The sequence below is a fragment of the Neophocaena asiaeorientalis genome, unplaced genomic scaffold, assembly GCF_003031525.2.
Source record: "Neophocaena asiaeorientalis asiaeorientalis breed wild unplaced genomic scaffold, Neophocaena_asiaeorientalis_V1.1 scaffold242, whole genome shotgun sequence".
NCBI lineage: Eukaryota > Metazoa > Chordata > Mammalia > Artiodactyla > Phocoenidae > Neophocaena > Neophocaena asiaeorientalis.
Genome location: NW_020172451.1, coordinates 8,259,227 through 8,272,358, shown reverse-complemented (window position 1 = coordinate 8,272,358; position 13,132 = coordinate 8,259,227). Strand labels below are relative to the sequence as shown.

Here is a 13,132-nt window from a genome sequence, read left to right as displayed (position 1 = left end):
TTTTACAAAGGATTTGCTGTTCTTCATGTGTGGAGCCGTGGATCTCAGAGCTGCAGAGTTCACTGCTGGCCCTGTGCTGGCAGAGACCCTCGGCGGGAATGCTGTCTCATTGCTTTGGAATTTAAAGCAATTGCAGATGCCTTTCTCTCCAGCGAACTCCCTCTGTTTTCTCTGCTTCTTCCAGCTAAACTAGGCCTGATCAGCACTTAAAGACTTGGGTGGGTTGGTGTCAGTAGAAATGTAATTAAAAACCCTTCTATGTGCCGCAAATTGTTGAGTGTTTTTCCTATTCCTCATTCCTAGGTCATTAGTGTAAAAACTGGGGGGATGATGGTATGATTCGTAGTTGATGAAAGTTTTGTTAACTTCATAAGACCATGGAATTTTAAAATTGAAAGGGACATTCAGGAATGAGAACAGTGCTGTGTGCATAAGTGCAGACTGAGAGGCTAGAAAGGTGAGATGAGTTGTCACTGGTCATCCTGCTTCCTAATTATGCAGTGGCTTTCAAGTGTGACCTCCAATTCCAGGACTCTTTTTACTGCATACTGTGTTTGAGTTCCTCTAAATGAAAGCGCAACAAGTTCTGTTCATAGGAGTCCTTTCTGGTGTGAATTAGTTACCTCTCTCTTTTCTCAGGCGCTATAGTGGCCCCTGGTAAGACCCGAGGAGGGTCACCATACAACCAGTTTGATATCATCCCGGGTGACACACTGGGTGGCCATACGGGTCCTGCTGGTGATAGCTGGTTACCTGCCAAATCTCCACCAACAAATAAAATCGGAAGTAAATCCAGCAATGCCAGTTGGCCTCCAGGTATTGTACAGGAAATGTTTTTTTCTGGGATATCATTTTTTTTATAATTGTTAATTTCAGGTTCTGAACAGATTGCTTCTGACACTCACAGGCATTCACTTTGATTTTTTTCATTCAGTAATTATTGTCTGATAAAAGCAGGGAAGAATTTGCTGTGGGAAGATAGCAAATTTTCATTAGAGGGGGTCTCTGCTCTGTAGAGTTCAGTCAGGAACATAGGTGTGAGCACTGATCACCTACAAGGCAAGTTACTGTGTGGTAAATACTGCACAGGCACAGATAGGCCAGAGGAAGTCCGTGGAGTGCAGCCTGGGAGTAAAATAAGGTGACCTTGGAGCCGAGACTTGGCATTCATCCATGCAAAGGATGCCTTGAAACGTGGGTTCTTCTGAAATGTCCAGTGAATTGATTAGTTTATTCACTGAGCAAGTATTTACTCAGGTTCTAGGTATGCAGTAGTGAGTGCAGTGAGACTGTTTGCTATTTGTTTTCTCTTTTTATTCTGATACAAGTAATCTATTTTCATTGTAGAAAAAACTTTTAATTTATTAAAGCAAAATTAAAAACAAGAAGTTTGGTATATGTCCTTCTAAACCTCTTTCTATACGGGTATATCTGAGCTATGAATATGCATAGTTTCTAGTATAATGCATATTCGTATGTACTACATACTGTTCTTCCTCATCATGATTGGGAAAGTAAAAGTTTAATATAGCTTTAAATATGATTTAAATTAACCGATAAAAAATTGTAAACACTTAAATATTTTCTAGGCTTTCTCATGATAAGCCAAATTATTCCTGTGGTTGTCCCTGGACATTCCCCTCAGTAGTGGTCAGATGTGTTTTCTTTTGTGCATCTGAGCCAATTTCCAGTGAGATAAGTGGGAGAAATATCTCCTCTCCAACTCAGATTTTCTCCCAGTTTTTGTCCTAGATGCCTCACAGTTGTCATGAGACCATACTACTGTATCCTGCCTCCCTGCCCTCAGGCCTGAATTTCCCTGGGAGCAGGGCCTGGGGCCAGACCTTGAAGGTCTGTGACATCAAGTTCCCAAGCAGAGAAAGAAGGTCGACATGTCGTGATAGCACAGGAGTGCTGCTGGCAAAGTATATGTCAGGCCAACTTTTTTTTTTTTTTTTTTTTATGATGAAAATCTGAGCTAAAATAGATTCAGAATTTAGACTTTTCACAGATCTATTTCTTGTATCAAAAAATAACTTTACCACGTTTTGAACAACTTCCTACCTCTATCCAATATTTGTTCTCCTTACCTCAGAATTCCAACCAGGAGTGCCATGGAAAGGTATCCAAAACATTGACCCTGAGTCTGACCCCTATGTCACCCCAGGAAGTGTGCTGGGGGGTACAGCCACATCTCCCATTGTAGATACTGACCACCAACTTCTGCGGGATAACACCACAGGTAAATAAGAGAAACACCCCTCGTGTTTATTCAGCACCCAGTATTTTCATGTTTGGCAGGCTGTGGCTTCATTTGTACTTGCTGGTATCTCACCAGAAAGCATAGGATTATGTAGCTTTTCACATTTCGTTTTTAGATATAGTTTGTCCTTCCTCTTATTTAAGGTTAAATAAAATACTTCAAGATTTCACTAGTTATGCTGACATTTATCTGCACTGTTTTCATTTCGTTCTTCATTCGTCATCCAAAGGGTCTAATTCTTCCCTCAACACCTCGCTGCCTTCACCTGGTGCCTGGCCCTACAGTGCCTCTGACAACTCCTTCAGCAACGTTCATAGCACTTCAGGTACGCGTGTGACCCATTTCTGCCCCTTCGCTAGCGCTTTCCTGTCCGGCGGCCTTCTACAAAGGAAATTGGCGTTTATTTCTTAAGGAATAAATACCTCTATAGCGGTTGACTAGCTTAGGTCAGCCTGGATGGAGACACACCTCTTGTATTGGCCACGTCCTTGGGGAACTTGCAGTCAGTCTCAACAGAGGCAGGGTGAGACAAATACAGCTTTAGGACCAAGACAGATGGTGACATAATTACAGGGAGCTATGGGTGTTGAGAGGGCAGAGGTTATATCCTGATGACACAAGTGCTTTTCTTTTAACCAGTCTGCCAAGAAAATCAGGGGCCGTGGGAAGAACCAGTTAAGTCCAGGTTGTTATTCCTAAGGCAGCCAATTAGAGCTTGCTTTTCTCCAAAAATTCTTCCACTTACAGACAAAAGCTAAGGGCAGATGGCCAAGGGGAAAAAAAGAGGACCTTGGTTAATTCTACCAACAACATTCGTTCAGTTCCGTGTGTGTGTGTGTGTGTGTGTGTGTGTAAGACAATAGGGAATGGAAAACTTAATGGTTATAACAGAGCCTTTGAAGTCACTTACTTAGCACAACGCCTTATAGATTGGTAGACCAATCATTAGTAATTGGTGGCACCTTGGTCTTGCAAAAGTTGGACCTTAAAGCCATTAAAGTCATTAAGGCTTCTGACGTTTATCCAGGCGAATGCAAATAAAACAAATCCTTAGCTACCTACTAAGGCTCTGCGGGTTAATGTACTTACGGATTGTCTTCTTTTTCTTTCCACCTCTGTCATATCAGCAGTGCAACAGTAACCTCTCAGGACCAGGCAACATGCTAAGCCTTCAGCGTGAATTCTTATCTTACCTTCACCAAAGTCGGTGGGGGAGGTCCCGCTATTACCCCCACTTTGTAGATAAAGAAACTGAGATTCAGACAGCTGATAGAATTTGCCTCAGGTCCGAGTGAGCGTGTAAAGGAGCCAACTCCATATTCCGTGTTTCTAAACACCACCCTACATTATGCTTTTATAAGACTTCTACCTTTTTTTTTAAAACTTTTTTTTGTGTGTGTGTGTGGCTACACTGCATGGCATGTGGGATCTTAGTTCCCCGACCAGGGATTGACCCGTGCCCCCTGCAGTGGAAGTGCACAGTCTTAGGGAACCACTGGACTGCCAGGGAAGTCCCCTAGGGCTTCTACCTTTACGTAAAAACTCATTTTCACCTCTTTTATTTCTGTAACTGCCCATGCCTCTGTTTTAACTATTTTATCTTTCGTTTACAAGCGGTCACCTGAGAGATGACTCAAGCATCACCCTTGTTTAAAACTAAATGTATACATTTCCAACCCTCACCCTCACAAATTTTCTTTTATTTATTTATTTATTTATTTATTTTTGGCTGTGTTGGGTCTTAGTTGCTGCATGCGGGCTTTCTAGTTGCAGTGAGCGGGGGTTTCTCATTGTCATGGCTTCTCTTGTTGTGGGGCACGTGATCCAGCCGGTGATGACGTCTCCCAAGTGGTTTCTTCTCTCTCAGATCCATTTCTTCTCTTCCATTCTCTTTGCTGTCATCCACGTTTTGGCCCTAGTTTAAACACTGCCTGCTAAATCTACTGCTAAAACTCCTGATAGCATCTGAACCTGCCCCCAGCAGACCTTTGTGGCCTCCTTTCCCTCTCTGCTACTGTGAAGTGTTGTTCGGCCAAAACTGGGGAGAAACATATTTGGTACAAAGAGAGTTTAAGTTGAAGCTCGGTTTCTATTTTCCTGTCTTGCTGAGCCGTCCATTTATATCAGTCCTTCAAGACTTGTCTTGGCAGAGTCGTTGCTGACAGCCCAGCATTGTCATTCTCCTCCATGTATTGAACATATATGATGTTGCCTGGGTTACCAGTTCTATTGTTCATCTTTTCTGTTTTCCCGTCTGAACTTGAAGTTCTTGGGAACAACTGTTTATATTATCCATAGCACTGATTTAGCACCTTAAAAGCAGAGTAAGCCCTTGGTGAATATTTGTTGATTATATTTTTTAAATCTGTTTGAATGTTATCTAGTATTCTGGATCAAGAAAAGTTTAATTTTTAATGTACATTCCATTCAGTCAGTAAGTATTTATAGAATAAATACTTTAGCTCTGCCTGGGTTCACATTCTACTATATCTAAGTATAAGTAAGACTAGTGACTTTAAGAATACTTTCCTTGAATTTATCTTCCTTTTCAGGTTGTGTTTAGCTAAGAAAGCAGTAAAAAATTAGTTATCTTATTAACTCTTTAGCTCATGTGTTAATTTGTCAATTCAGAGTAAGAGTCATTGAAAATTTATATTTGATAAGCTCAGAGAACAAAATTATTTTGCGCCTCTTAAATTGTGCCCTTAATATTTTTAGAATTTAAGCACGTATGTATTCGTGTGTGCGTGTGTATGTGTATTTGTTAACAAAAGTGACCTGTCTAACCTAATTTCCTCCTTAATTTTCTCTTCTTATAGCAAAGTTCCCTGATTACAAATCGACATGGTCCCCAGATCCCATAGGACACAACCCCACTCATCTCTCCAACAAGATGTGGAAAAACCATATTTCCTCAAGGAACACTACACCGCTGCCCCGCCCGCCTCCCGGTCTGACCAACCCCAAACCGTCATCTCCCTGGAGCAGCACAGCACCCCGCTCAGTCAGGGGGTGGGGGACGCAGGACTCACGGCTTGCCTCTGGTGAGAAGGATCTGCCTAAAGGAGCATCATTGTTCCAACCCGAGGGGCTTACGTTCACACAAATGTTGAAGACACGATGAACTCAGAGGAAATCACGGTTGTCGGGTAGAGGAAAAAGTATCTCTTGAGTGGAGAATTGAAGTCAGCATAAGGCAGAGGGACCCAAGAACTCCCGAGGTACTGACGGAGTAAAGATGAGAACCCTGGGAGGACAACGTTGTCTTGCGAATAAGACGCAAGAGCGCATAGGATCAAGGTCTAGGAGAAGAGAACTGGCTATTCAGTGACAGGATGAAGGAGGTCAGAGTGAGGCAGAAGGAGAAGATGATTTATAAGAGGAGAGAGGAACCATGTGGGCTGTTTGAAAATGTGTCTCACGCGTGGCTATCTTAATTTTTTGATCGTTCTTCCTGATCTTTTTTTCTGGTTGCTTCCAGCCTCCACCTGGAGTGATGGTGGTTCAGTTCGTCCGAGTTACTGGCTGGTTCTTCACAATCTCACTCCACAGGTAACCACGCTTTCTTGGGATTTTCTGGATGGGACTTGATTGTATTAAGAGAGGGAAAGTCCGAGGTGTGTGGGGCTAGCAGAGAGGAGAGCTCGTTTATTTCCTGGTCACCACAGAGAGGTCCCGCCTGCAGGGGTGAGTCTCCCCAGCTAAGGCCCGAAGCCTACTTCTGAAGCTGGGGGGGTGCTGGACACTCAGCTTCACGCCTGCCTTCATGGTGATGTTAACACGTGTAGTTTATAAATAGGGAGCATGGGGTGGTGTTATCTGGTGAATTCTGTTTAGCAGAGATAACTTGCTGTGTGGATCTGCCTGTCAGAATCTGGAACCAAGCAAAAAAGTTACCTGTTTTTGTGTTACTCATTCAACGAGACTTGTGGCTCACTGGTAACCATTTTTATGCTTCATTCATACACAATTAACCATCCATCTCTGCAGTAGAAGGAATGTGTGGATTTCGTGGCTTAAATGCCGTATGTGTGAATTTAATTTTCATTTCCTGTCTGTTCTCTTCTTCTCTGTAGACGGCATTACTGATTTGCTCTCATCAGAACGTGCTCTCTGGGTGGTTGTTAACAGTGGTGGGGTTTCATTTACACCAAACCTCCCTCCCTTCTGCTTGAGTTGCCTGATAACTGGCATATTTGCAGCAGCATACATGGAGCAGTCAAATGAGGTTAAATGGACCCATGGAAACTGAGCCCAGGGCCTTCATGTGGACTTGACAGCGCAACCTTTACCAACACCTTGTTAAAAAGGAATCAATTATACCTCCCTCCCTTTGACACAGAGATTAAATTGTCTGGCATTTAATTCATAAGTGGAGTCATGCACACTTTACTAAGCCAGCATTTTCCAGAGTGTTCCCATGGGATATTAATAGGTCTCTGGCCTAATATGTTTGTAATACATACTTGATTAAACAAAATGAAGCAGGTGCCTTCATTATGAGGCTTCTTAGACCCTTTACTGTGCTTTAACATGTATTATGATCCTCTGTGGGGAAATACAGATTCTCCTAAATTTATTTACCCAGTGAACCTATTTGTGGGGAGTAAATCTGGGGCTCGTATTTCAAGGTTCATGTTGAGATGGACAGCTTTCTAAATACAGTTAACATGAGGAACTATCTGGAACGGCTCTTAATCTCCATATCTAATCAACTCAGCTGAAAGCCCTGGGTTATTTATTTAGCGAAGAGTTGACTGACGTATGGACATTTTATATAACCATCCTCAAAACATGCCTCATTATTTCTAAGTTGTCACAGTGCTGTGGGTGTAATATGGTTAGGATGAGAGAAGCAGTGTTAAAAGGAGCCTGTATTATCATATGAAAAATAGTAAAGGTACAAACTACTATGGATAAGATAAATAAGCTACAAGGCTATATTGTACAACACAGGGAATATAGCCAATGTTTTATAATTATAAGTGGAGTATAATCTATAAAAATGTTATACACTTGAAACTAATGTAACTTTGTAAATCAACTATACCTCAATTAAATTTTTTCAATTTAAAAATAAATAAAATGAAAAAATAGTGATTACATTTGTATATGTATATAAATGAATATAGGCGGGCTTCCCTGGTGGTGCAGTGGTTAAGAATCCGCCTGCCAATGCAGGGAACATGGGTTCGATCCCTGGTCCGGGAAGGTCCCACATGCCACGGAGCAACTAAGCCCATGCGCCACAACTACGGTGCCTGTGCTCTAGAGCCCACGAGCCACAACTACTGAGCCCGTGTGCCACACATACGGAAGCCCGCACACCTAGAGCCCGTGCTCCGCAACAAGAGAAGCCACCACAATGAGAAGCCCACGCACCACAACGAAGAGTAGCCCCCGCTCGCCTCAACTAGAGAAAGCCCACGTGCAGCAACGAAGACCCAACACAGCCATAAATAAATAAATAAATTTTTTTAAAAAAATGAATATAGGGATTGGCTGTGTTTGTGTTAGAAAGAATTGATTCATTTTAAAAATCAAAACCACCTAATAGCAGACATCTCACTAATCTCAGTCGTAGCTTAAAAGGAGGTTATAAGGCCACATTTTTTGGGGACCTGGATAAATTTACTTGTCATCACCTACAATTTATTTATAGGGCATCTATCCCAGGAAAGTCACTTGTGGTATATACTGACATGCTTACATAGTCAATTTTCATTTATAAAACAATGCTAAGAGCTTTTGTCCCATCATTTTCTGTAAAGAATTACGGTGAAACTGCCGGGTTTCATCCTGTAGGGTTTCCATGGTAAAACCACAGAATGTTTCCACTGCTGCCACCAGTAGCACAACTTTTTAAGGCTATTCCAGTAGTGATCTGTTTCCCTTCCCAAAAAATGAACTGAAATGTTGCACTGAGCAGCTTCAATAAACCTAGTAAAGATCTTGATACAACTAAATCAGAGTGAGTAAAGAGATTTGTTCTCTAAGTCGTAGGTGAGGAAGGGCAATTGTCCCTAATCACTGAACACCCTAATGCTGAGAGTCTGACTAGGGTGAGCAGCTATAAAAAAACCATTGGTCACGTTGGCTGAGGGCAGCAGAAGGCACAAAGAAGTAGGTAGACGTAGAGTCTCCTTGAGATGACGAGAGTAGGAGTAAGGAGACATCAGAATCGTCTGAGCTGGGTCAACCGTCAGCATTCTGAATCGTCAGGTGGTCAGCAGTGCCTTTCTTGTTTGTGTCTTTTCTCTGTAGCTTTTTGTGAGATTGGAAGAATGTTACATTAGTAATCATGCTCAGAACTTTGCATGTTCTCTTACATTCTTATTTGGTTACCGTCTTATTTCTGCTTTTTAAGGCTCTACCAATCACTGTAGGTTTACTTGTTTACCTCTTAAGGAAAATAGACCACAGGTTGAATCATATGCTTTTGTTTTGAGCTGTATTTATACAAATTTTTTATCTGCAAAATGGCCACATTAGATCTGAGCCCAGTGCTTTGAATATCTTAAGATTTGTCTTGAAGACCTCTGTATTCAGTGCAGTCTTTCCCTGCCTTGAGTTCTTCATTTGTCTCTCCTAGACTTATTTAGTACTAATGCTGTTAGTTACGAACTGGAAGTCCTTCTCATTCTCAAATATAAGAAAGGTCACTTGACTTCCTTTCCCACCCCATCACCAGTTTTTATCTCATGACTGTCATTACTCTTTAGATTGATGGGTCAACCTTGAGAACCATCTGCATGCAGCATGGCCCACTGCTGACATTCCATCTGAACCTAACCCAGGGCACCGCCCTGATCCGATACAGCACCAAACAGGAGGCGGCCAAGGCCCAAACTGCACTGCACATGTGAGTACCCAGCCTACGCTCACTGAGACAAACATGCATGAAGAGGCACATGTGAGTATTTGGGCACCTGCTTAATTAAACAGAGATGCACGAGAACATGCACACAAACGGCATCCTGACATGAGCAACTGCTCGAGTACCGAGGTGGCTGATCTCTTCTACTTACGTAAGCATGGATTGTCCTGTTTGTATCCGATAAGCAGAATTCCAAAAGTAACAGATTTGTGAAGCAGTGAGTAAATTTTTAGTACCGTGAAACAAACCCAGTATTGATGAAATGTGAGACGCTGTAAGTGCTGTCCCTTTTCATAATAGGGTCTATAGCTGCTTTCTTTGGCCTCTCTGTGGGTGATGATGAATATTGTGGTCTTAGTGGTAGCAGGGGTTCTGCCTGAAGTAAGTGGGGCTGGATCAGACCTTGGCCATCCTCTTCCTCGCCACTGTCAAGGTGGTGAACAGAAGGAGCTGACTCCCCGTGGCTGCAGATGCCATGACAGAAAGGGACACACGGAACAAGCAAGTGATGGGGAGGTCAGGCAGTGAGCCCGGCCCTGAGACGAAGCAGCACTTTAGGTGCCTGGAGCTGGGTCACCTTGATGCTTGGGGCTGTGATCTTTTACCCCCAAGGGGAAAAAAAAAAAAAAAGAGACGACATTTTACTTGACATACAAATTCCATGTCCCAAGGGATATTGATGTATAATATTCTCCAGTAGTCTTTGGATATCTGGAGATTGAGTGATACGTTGTTCTCAATCAGTACTTCTCAGTCACCTCTTGGTTAAAATGCAGGTTCCGATCCTGTGATTCTGAAAAGCGTCCAGGGGAGGTGGAAGCTGCTAGTCAAAGGACCACACTTTTGAGTAGTGAGGACTCAAAATACTCAGTCCCTATGCATGCTTTTAGGAGTTTCCTCAAATGCATAGCTCTTTCCCTCCCCTTTTTTCCAGGTGTGTGTTGGGAAACACTACCATCCTGGCTGAGTTTGCCACTGATGATGAAGTTAGCCGCTTTCTGGCACAAGCTCAGCCCCCTACCCCTGCGGCAACCCCGAGTGCACCCGCAGCGGGTTGGCAGTCCCTGGAGACCGGCCAGACCCAGTCAGATCCCGTCGGACCTGCTCTGAATCTTTTCGGTGGGTCCACAGGGCTCGGGCAATGGAGCAGCAGTGCTGGTGGCAGCAGCGGGGCCGATCTTGCTGGCGCTTCATTGTGGGGACCCCCAAACTATTCTTCTAGCTTGTGGGGAGTCCCGACCGTGGAAGATCCCCATAGGATGGGCAGCCCTGCTCCTTTACTACCTGGTGACCTTCTGGGAGGAGGGTCGGATTCAATCTGAACTTAGAACTTTCAACTCTGACCTCGTGACCTTTTTTGGAACAGCAGCAGCACTAACTTGACCTTTTCGTTTTTTTTTTCAACTTGCAATAAATACATTTTTAAAAGGAAAAAAGAAAACGGAGAGAGAAAAAAAGGTGGGTCATTGACAGACTGTCTGAGCACATAGTTGCCTCCCTTATAACTTCAGTTTTTTCGTTTGGAATATGAATCCAAAAAGAGAACATATCACTCTTGAAATACTTGAATCATGAACGCCAACCTAGAAAGACAATGTGAAGCAAGTACACATACCATTTAAATTTAAACACAAAAAAATTAAAAAAATTAGTTTCTAGTTTTTCACTTTTTTCATGTTATATGGAAGTTGTTGCTAAGAAACATATATACTGAAAAAAAAATAGCTTTTTAACTTTGTTTGCACTGGGTGTGTTTCCGTCCTTAGGTCTACCATGTTTGGGAGGGAGGGGAATTCAAAAGAATTGTTGGGGTGGGGGGAGGGAAGACTTGACGGAGCCTCACTTTAAAAACAAAAACACAAAAAACCTAAAAAAAAAAAAACAAAAAGAAAGAAAAAAAAAAAAATTGTGATTGGCTGGTTGATAAATACCAGTGTGTTCTGGCACATGTAACTGCCCAGGCATGCTCGTTCTGGTATGTGTGTGCACGTGTGTTCATGTGCGTTCGCGTGCATCCTTCTCTCTGTCTCCGTGTGTGTGTGCGCGTGCGTGCGCACGCACCTGTGTCCTCCTCTCCCCATCCTGATTTCTCAGAAAGCTGCATTGCTGACAGTCCGCAGGCTGGCTGGCCGGCCATCTGCTTTTTATTTTTATTTTTATTTTTTTTAGCTATGAGAACAGAGGAGCACGAGCACCTCGGGGAGCCACTGCTACTGAAGCCACCCCTTTGGGCTGTGTTGAGATGAACAGAGTGCTTTTTAATGAGGAAAGCAGGGAGCTCCTTTACATTTGCAAAGTAGCCCGAGCGTGAGTTTTCTGTCTCTTTTCTTTTGACCTAGCAGTAGAGTGGAACACTGCCAAGTCCCCAAAACTAGGAAAGCAGGAGGTACCTCTTGGAGCAACTGTGTGTTTATTTATTTATGTTTTTTGAAGTAAGTGGCTACTAGTAGGCACATCTGAATATCTGTTAAATTTCATGCTGGCCTTTTCATTAGTCTGAATGGGAACAGACAGTAAGGTAGTTTTTAATGATGTGATGTCTCAAAAGCAGAAAAACTGTGTTCCCCCTTTCTTGTGTAATCAGGTATGAGAAATTGGTCAGAAAGTCAGGTAATGCTGAATTTAAAATTTCTATTGTTTCTCTTTAACATTTTACGAAAACAGAAAAAAAAATAAGTTGTGAGCAGCCTCCTGCAAGCATCCGCAGCTCCTCCCTCTTTGCCCCCTTCTTGCTGAGCGTTACCTGTGCCAGGCCGTGGCGTGTTACAGCACCAGGCCATCACTGACAGAAACGTTTACTTAACGAATGTTCTTAAACCAGTGTGTACTTCAAGCGTTTCCTTTTGTTTCTCTGTGTTGTGTATTTCCTGTGTATGTGGTTTTGCTTAGGCAGGTATAACTTAGCAAAGACTTAAGTATTGCACCTTTTTTTTGGTTTTGACCTCTTTTTTTTTTCCTTGTAATGTTGCTTTTTTTATTTCGGTATTTAAAGACTTTTTTTTTTTAAGCATCAATGTAGTAGTACTCTGGGCCGAATAGGGGGCAACTTTTAATCCACAGTTATCACCAACATGTATGTACTTATGTTGGAATCAAAATGTATCAAACTGCTTTTTGTGAAGAGTTACAGCAGACCTAGAAGAGAATGGACTTGAGGATTGGGGGGTGGGGGGGGACGTGTGCCGGTAACGTGGTAGCACTTGTGTGGACATCCCAGTCTGCATTATACTGTTTTAACATAAAGTGCCGACATTCTGTACCAGCAAATACCTGCCCATTCCAACCCTTGGTGGGAGCAGACCTCTACTGTCCTCCGTAACTTGCTGCTAGTGAGGACAAGGGAGTTTTTCTTTCTTTAGCATCTTCAGTGAAGGATACAACAATGCCTAATAATGTATTTGACTTTTAGCTTGTGTCTGTGGGTGGGTGGGTGGCTGTGTATAGGAAAAGGCAAAAACCAATTATTTGCATTTAAGTGGTTTTGTGAGACAAAGAATGGGAATTCTGTAGTCCTCTCAGTTTACTCTATTGATTATAAACCTAGCCTCAAAAGAGATTGACGTGCGTAATTCAAGTGACTGCTTGCTCATGCAAGTCTTTATGAACCCTTTGTGGGTAGGTGGTCAAACTTCAGTTTCTAGCGTTGGTTTGGTCCCATCGGATGCCTTTAGAAAACTAACTGTGCCCTCCGGTTTTCATCACCACCATGCCCCTTCCACTTCTGCCCATGCACAAAATGTCTCCTTCGAGCCCCACCGACTGCTCTCTGCCTGGGGGCGCAAAACCCTGGCATGTGTGGTGGCCTCCAGGTGAAGAGCAGCTGTGTTCACACATCTACAGAAGGCTGAATCTGAGTGTCCCTGGGCCGGGAGCATGTCCTGAGGCTCACGCGAGCCAGTGGTGACTGTCCACTGCCGCTTTTGGTTCCCTGGCGTGTCCTCCCCACCCTCCTCTTTTCCTGCCTGTTGATTCCTTGACCTGCACTATGGGTT

General features: G+C 43.1%; 1 protein-coding gene across 4 annotated transcripts in view; it reads left to right on the top strand.

Moving 5' to 3' along the window:
* The window catches only part of TNRC6B (trinucleotide repeat containing adaptor 6B), a 247,528-nt gene extending 236,650 nt beyond the window's left edge, over positions 1 to 10,878 (top strand). For 3 of the 4 annotated variants that reach the window (XM_024737539.1, XM_024737538.1, XM_024737540.1), the window contains 7 exons: positions 640 to 816; positions 2,096 to 2,242; positions 2,493 to 2,588; positions 5,083 to 5,307; positions 5,745 to 5,815; positions 8,986 to 9,125; positions 10,075 to 10,462. In XM_024737539.1, the coding sequence (XP_024593307.1) occupies positions 640 to 816; positions 2,096 to 2,242; positions 2,493 to 2,588; positions 5,083 to 5,307; positions 5,745 to 5,815; positions 8,986 to 9,125; positions 10,075 to 10,462 (1,244 nt within the window). Of the gene's footprint in view, positions 1 to 639; positions 817 to 2,095; positions 2,243 to 2,492; positions 2,589 to 5,082; positions 5,308 to 5,744; positions 5,816 to 8,985; positions 9,126 to 10,074 lie in introns of all 4 variants that reach the window. The other variant, XM_024737541.1, reaches the window with a different exon arrangement.
* Positions 10,879 to 13,132: the final 2,254 nt, after the last annotated feature.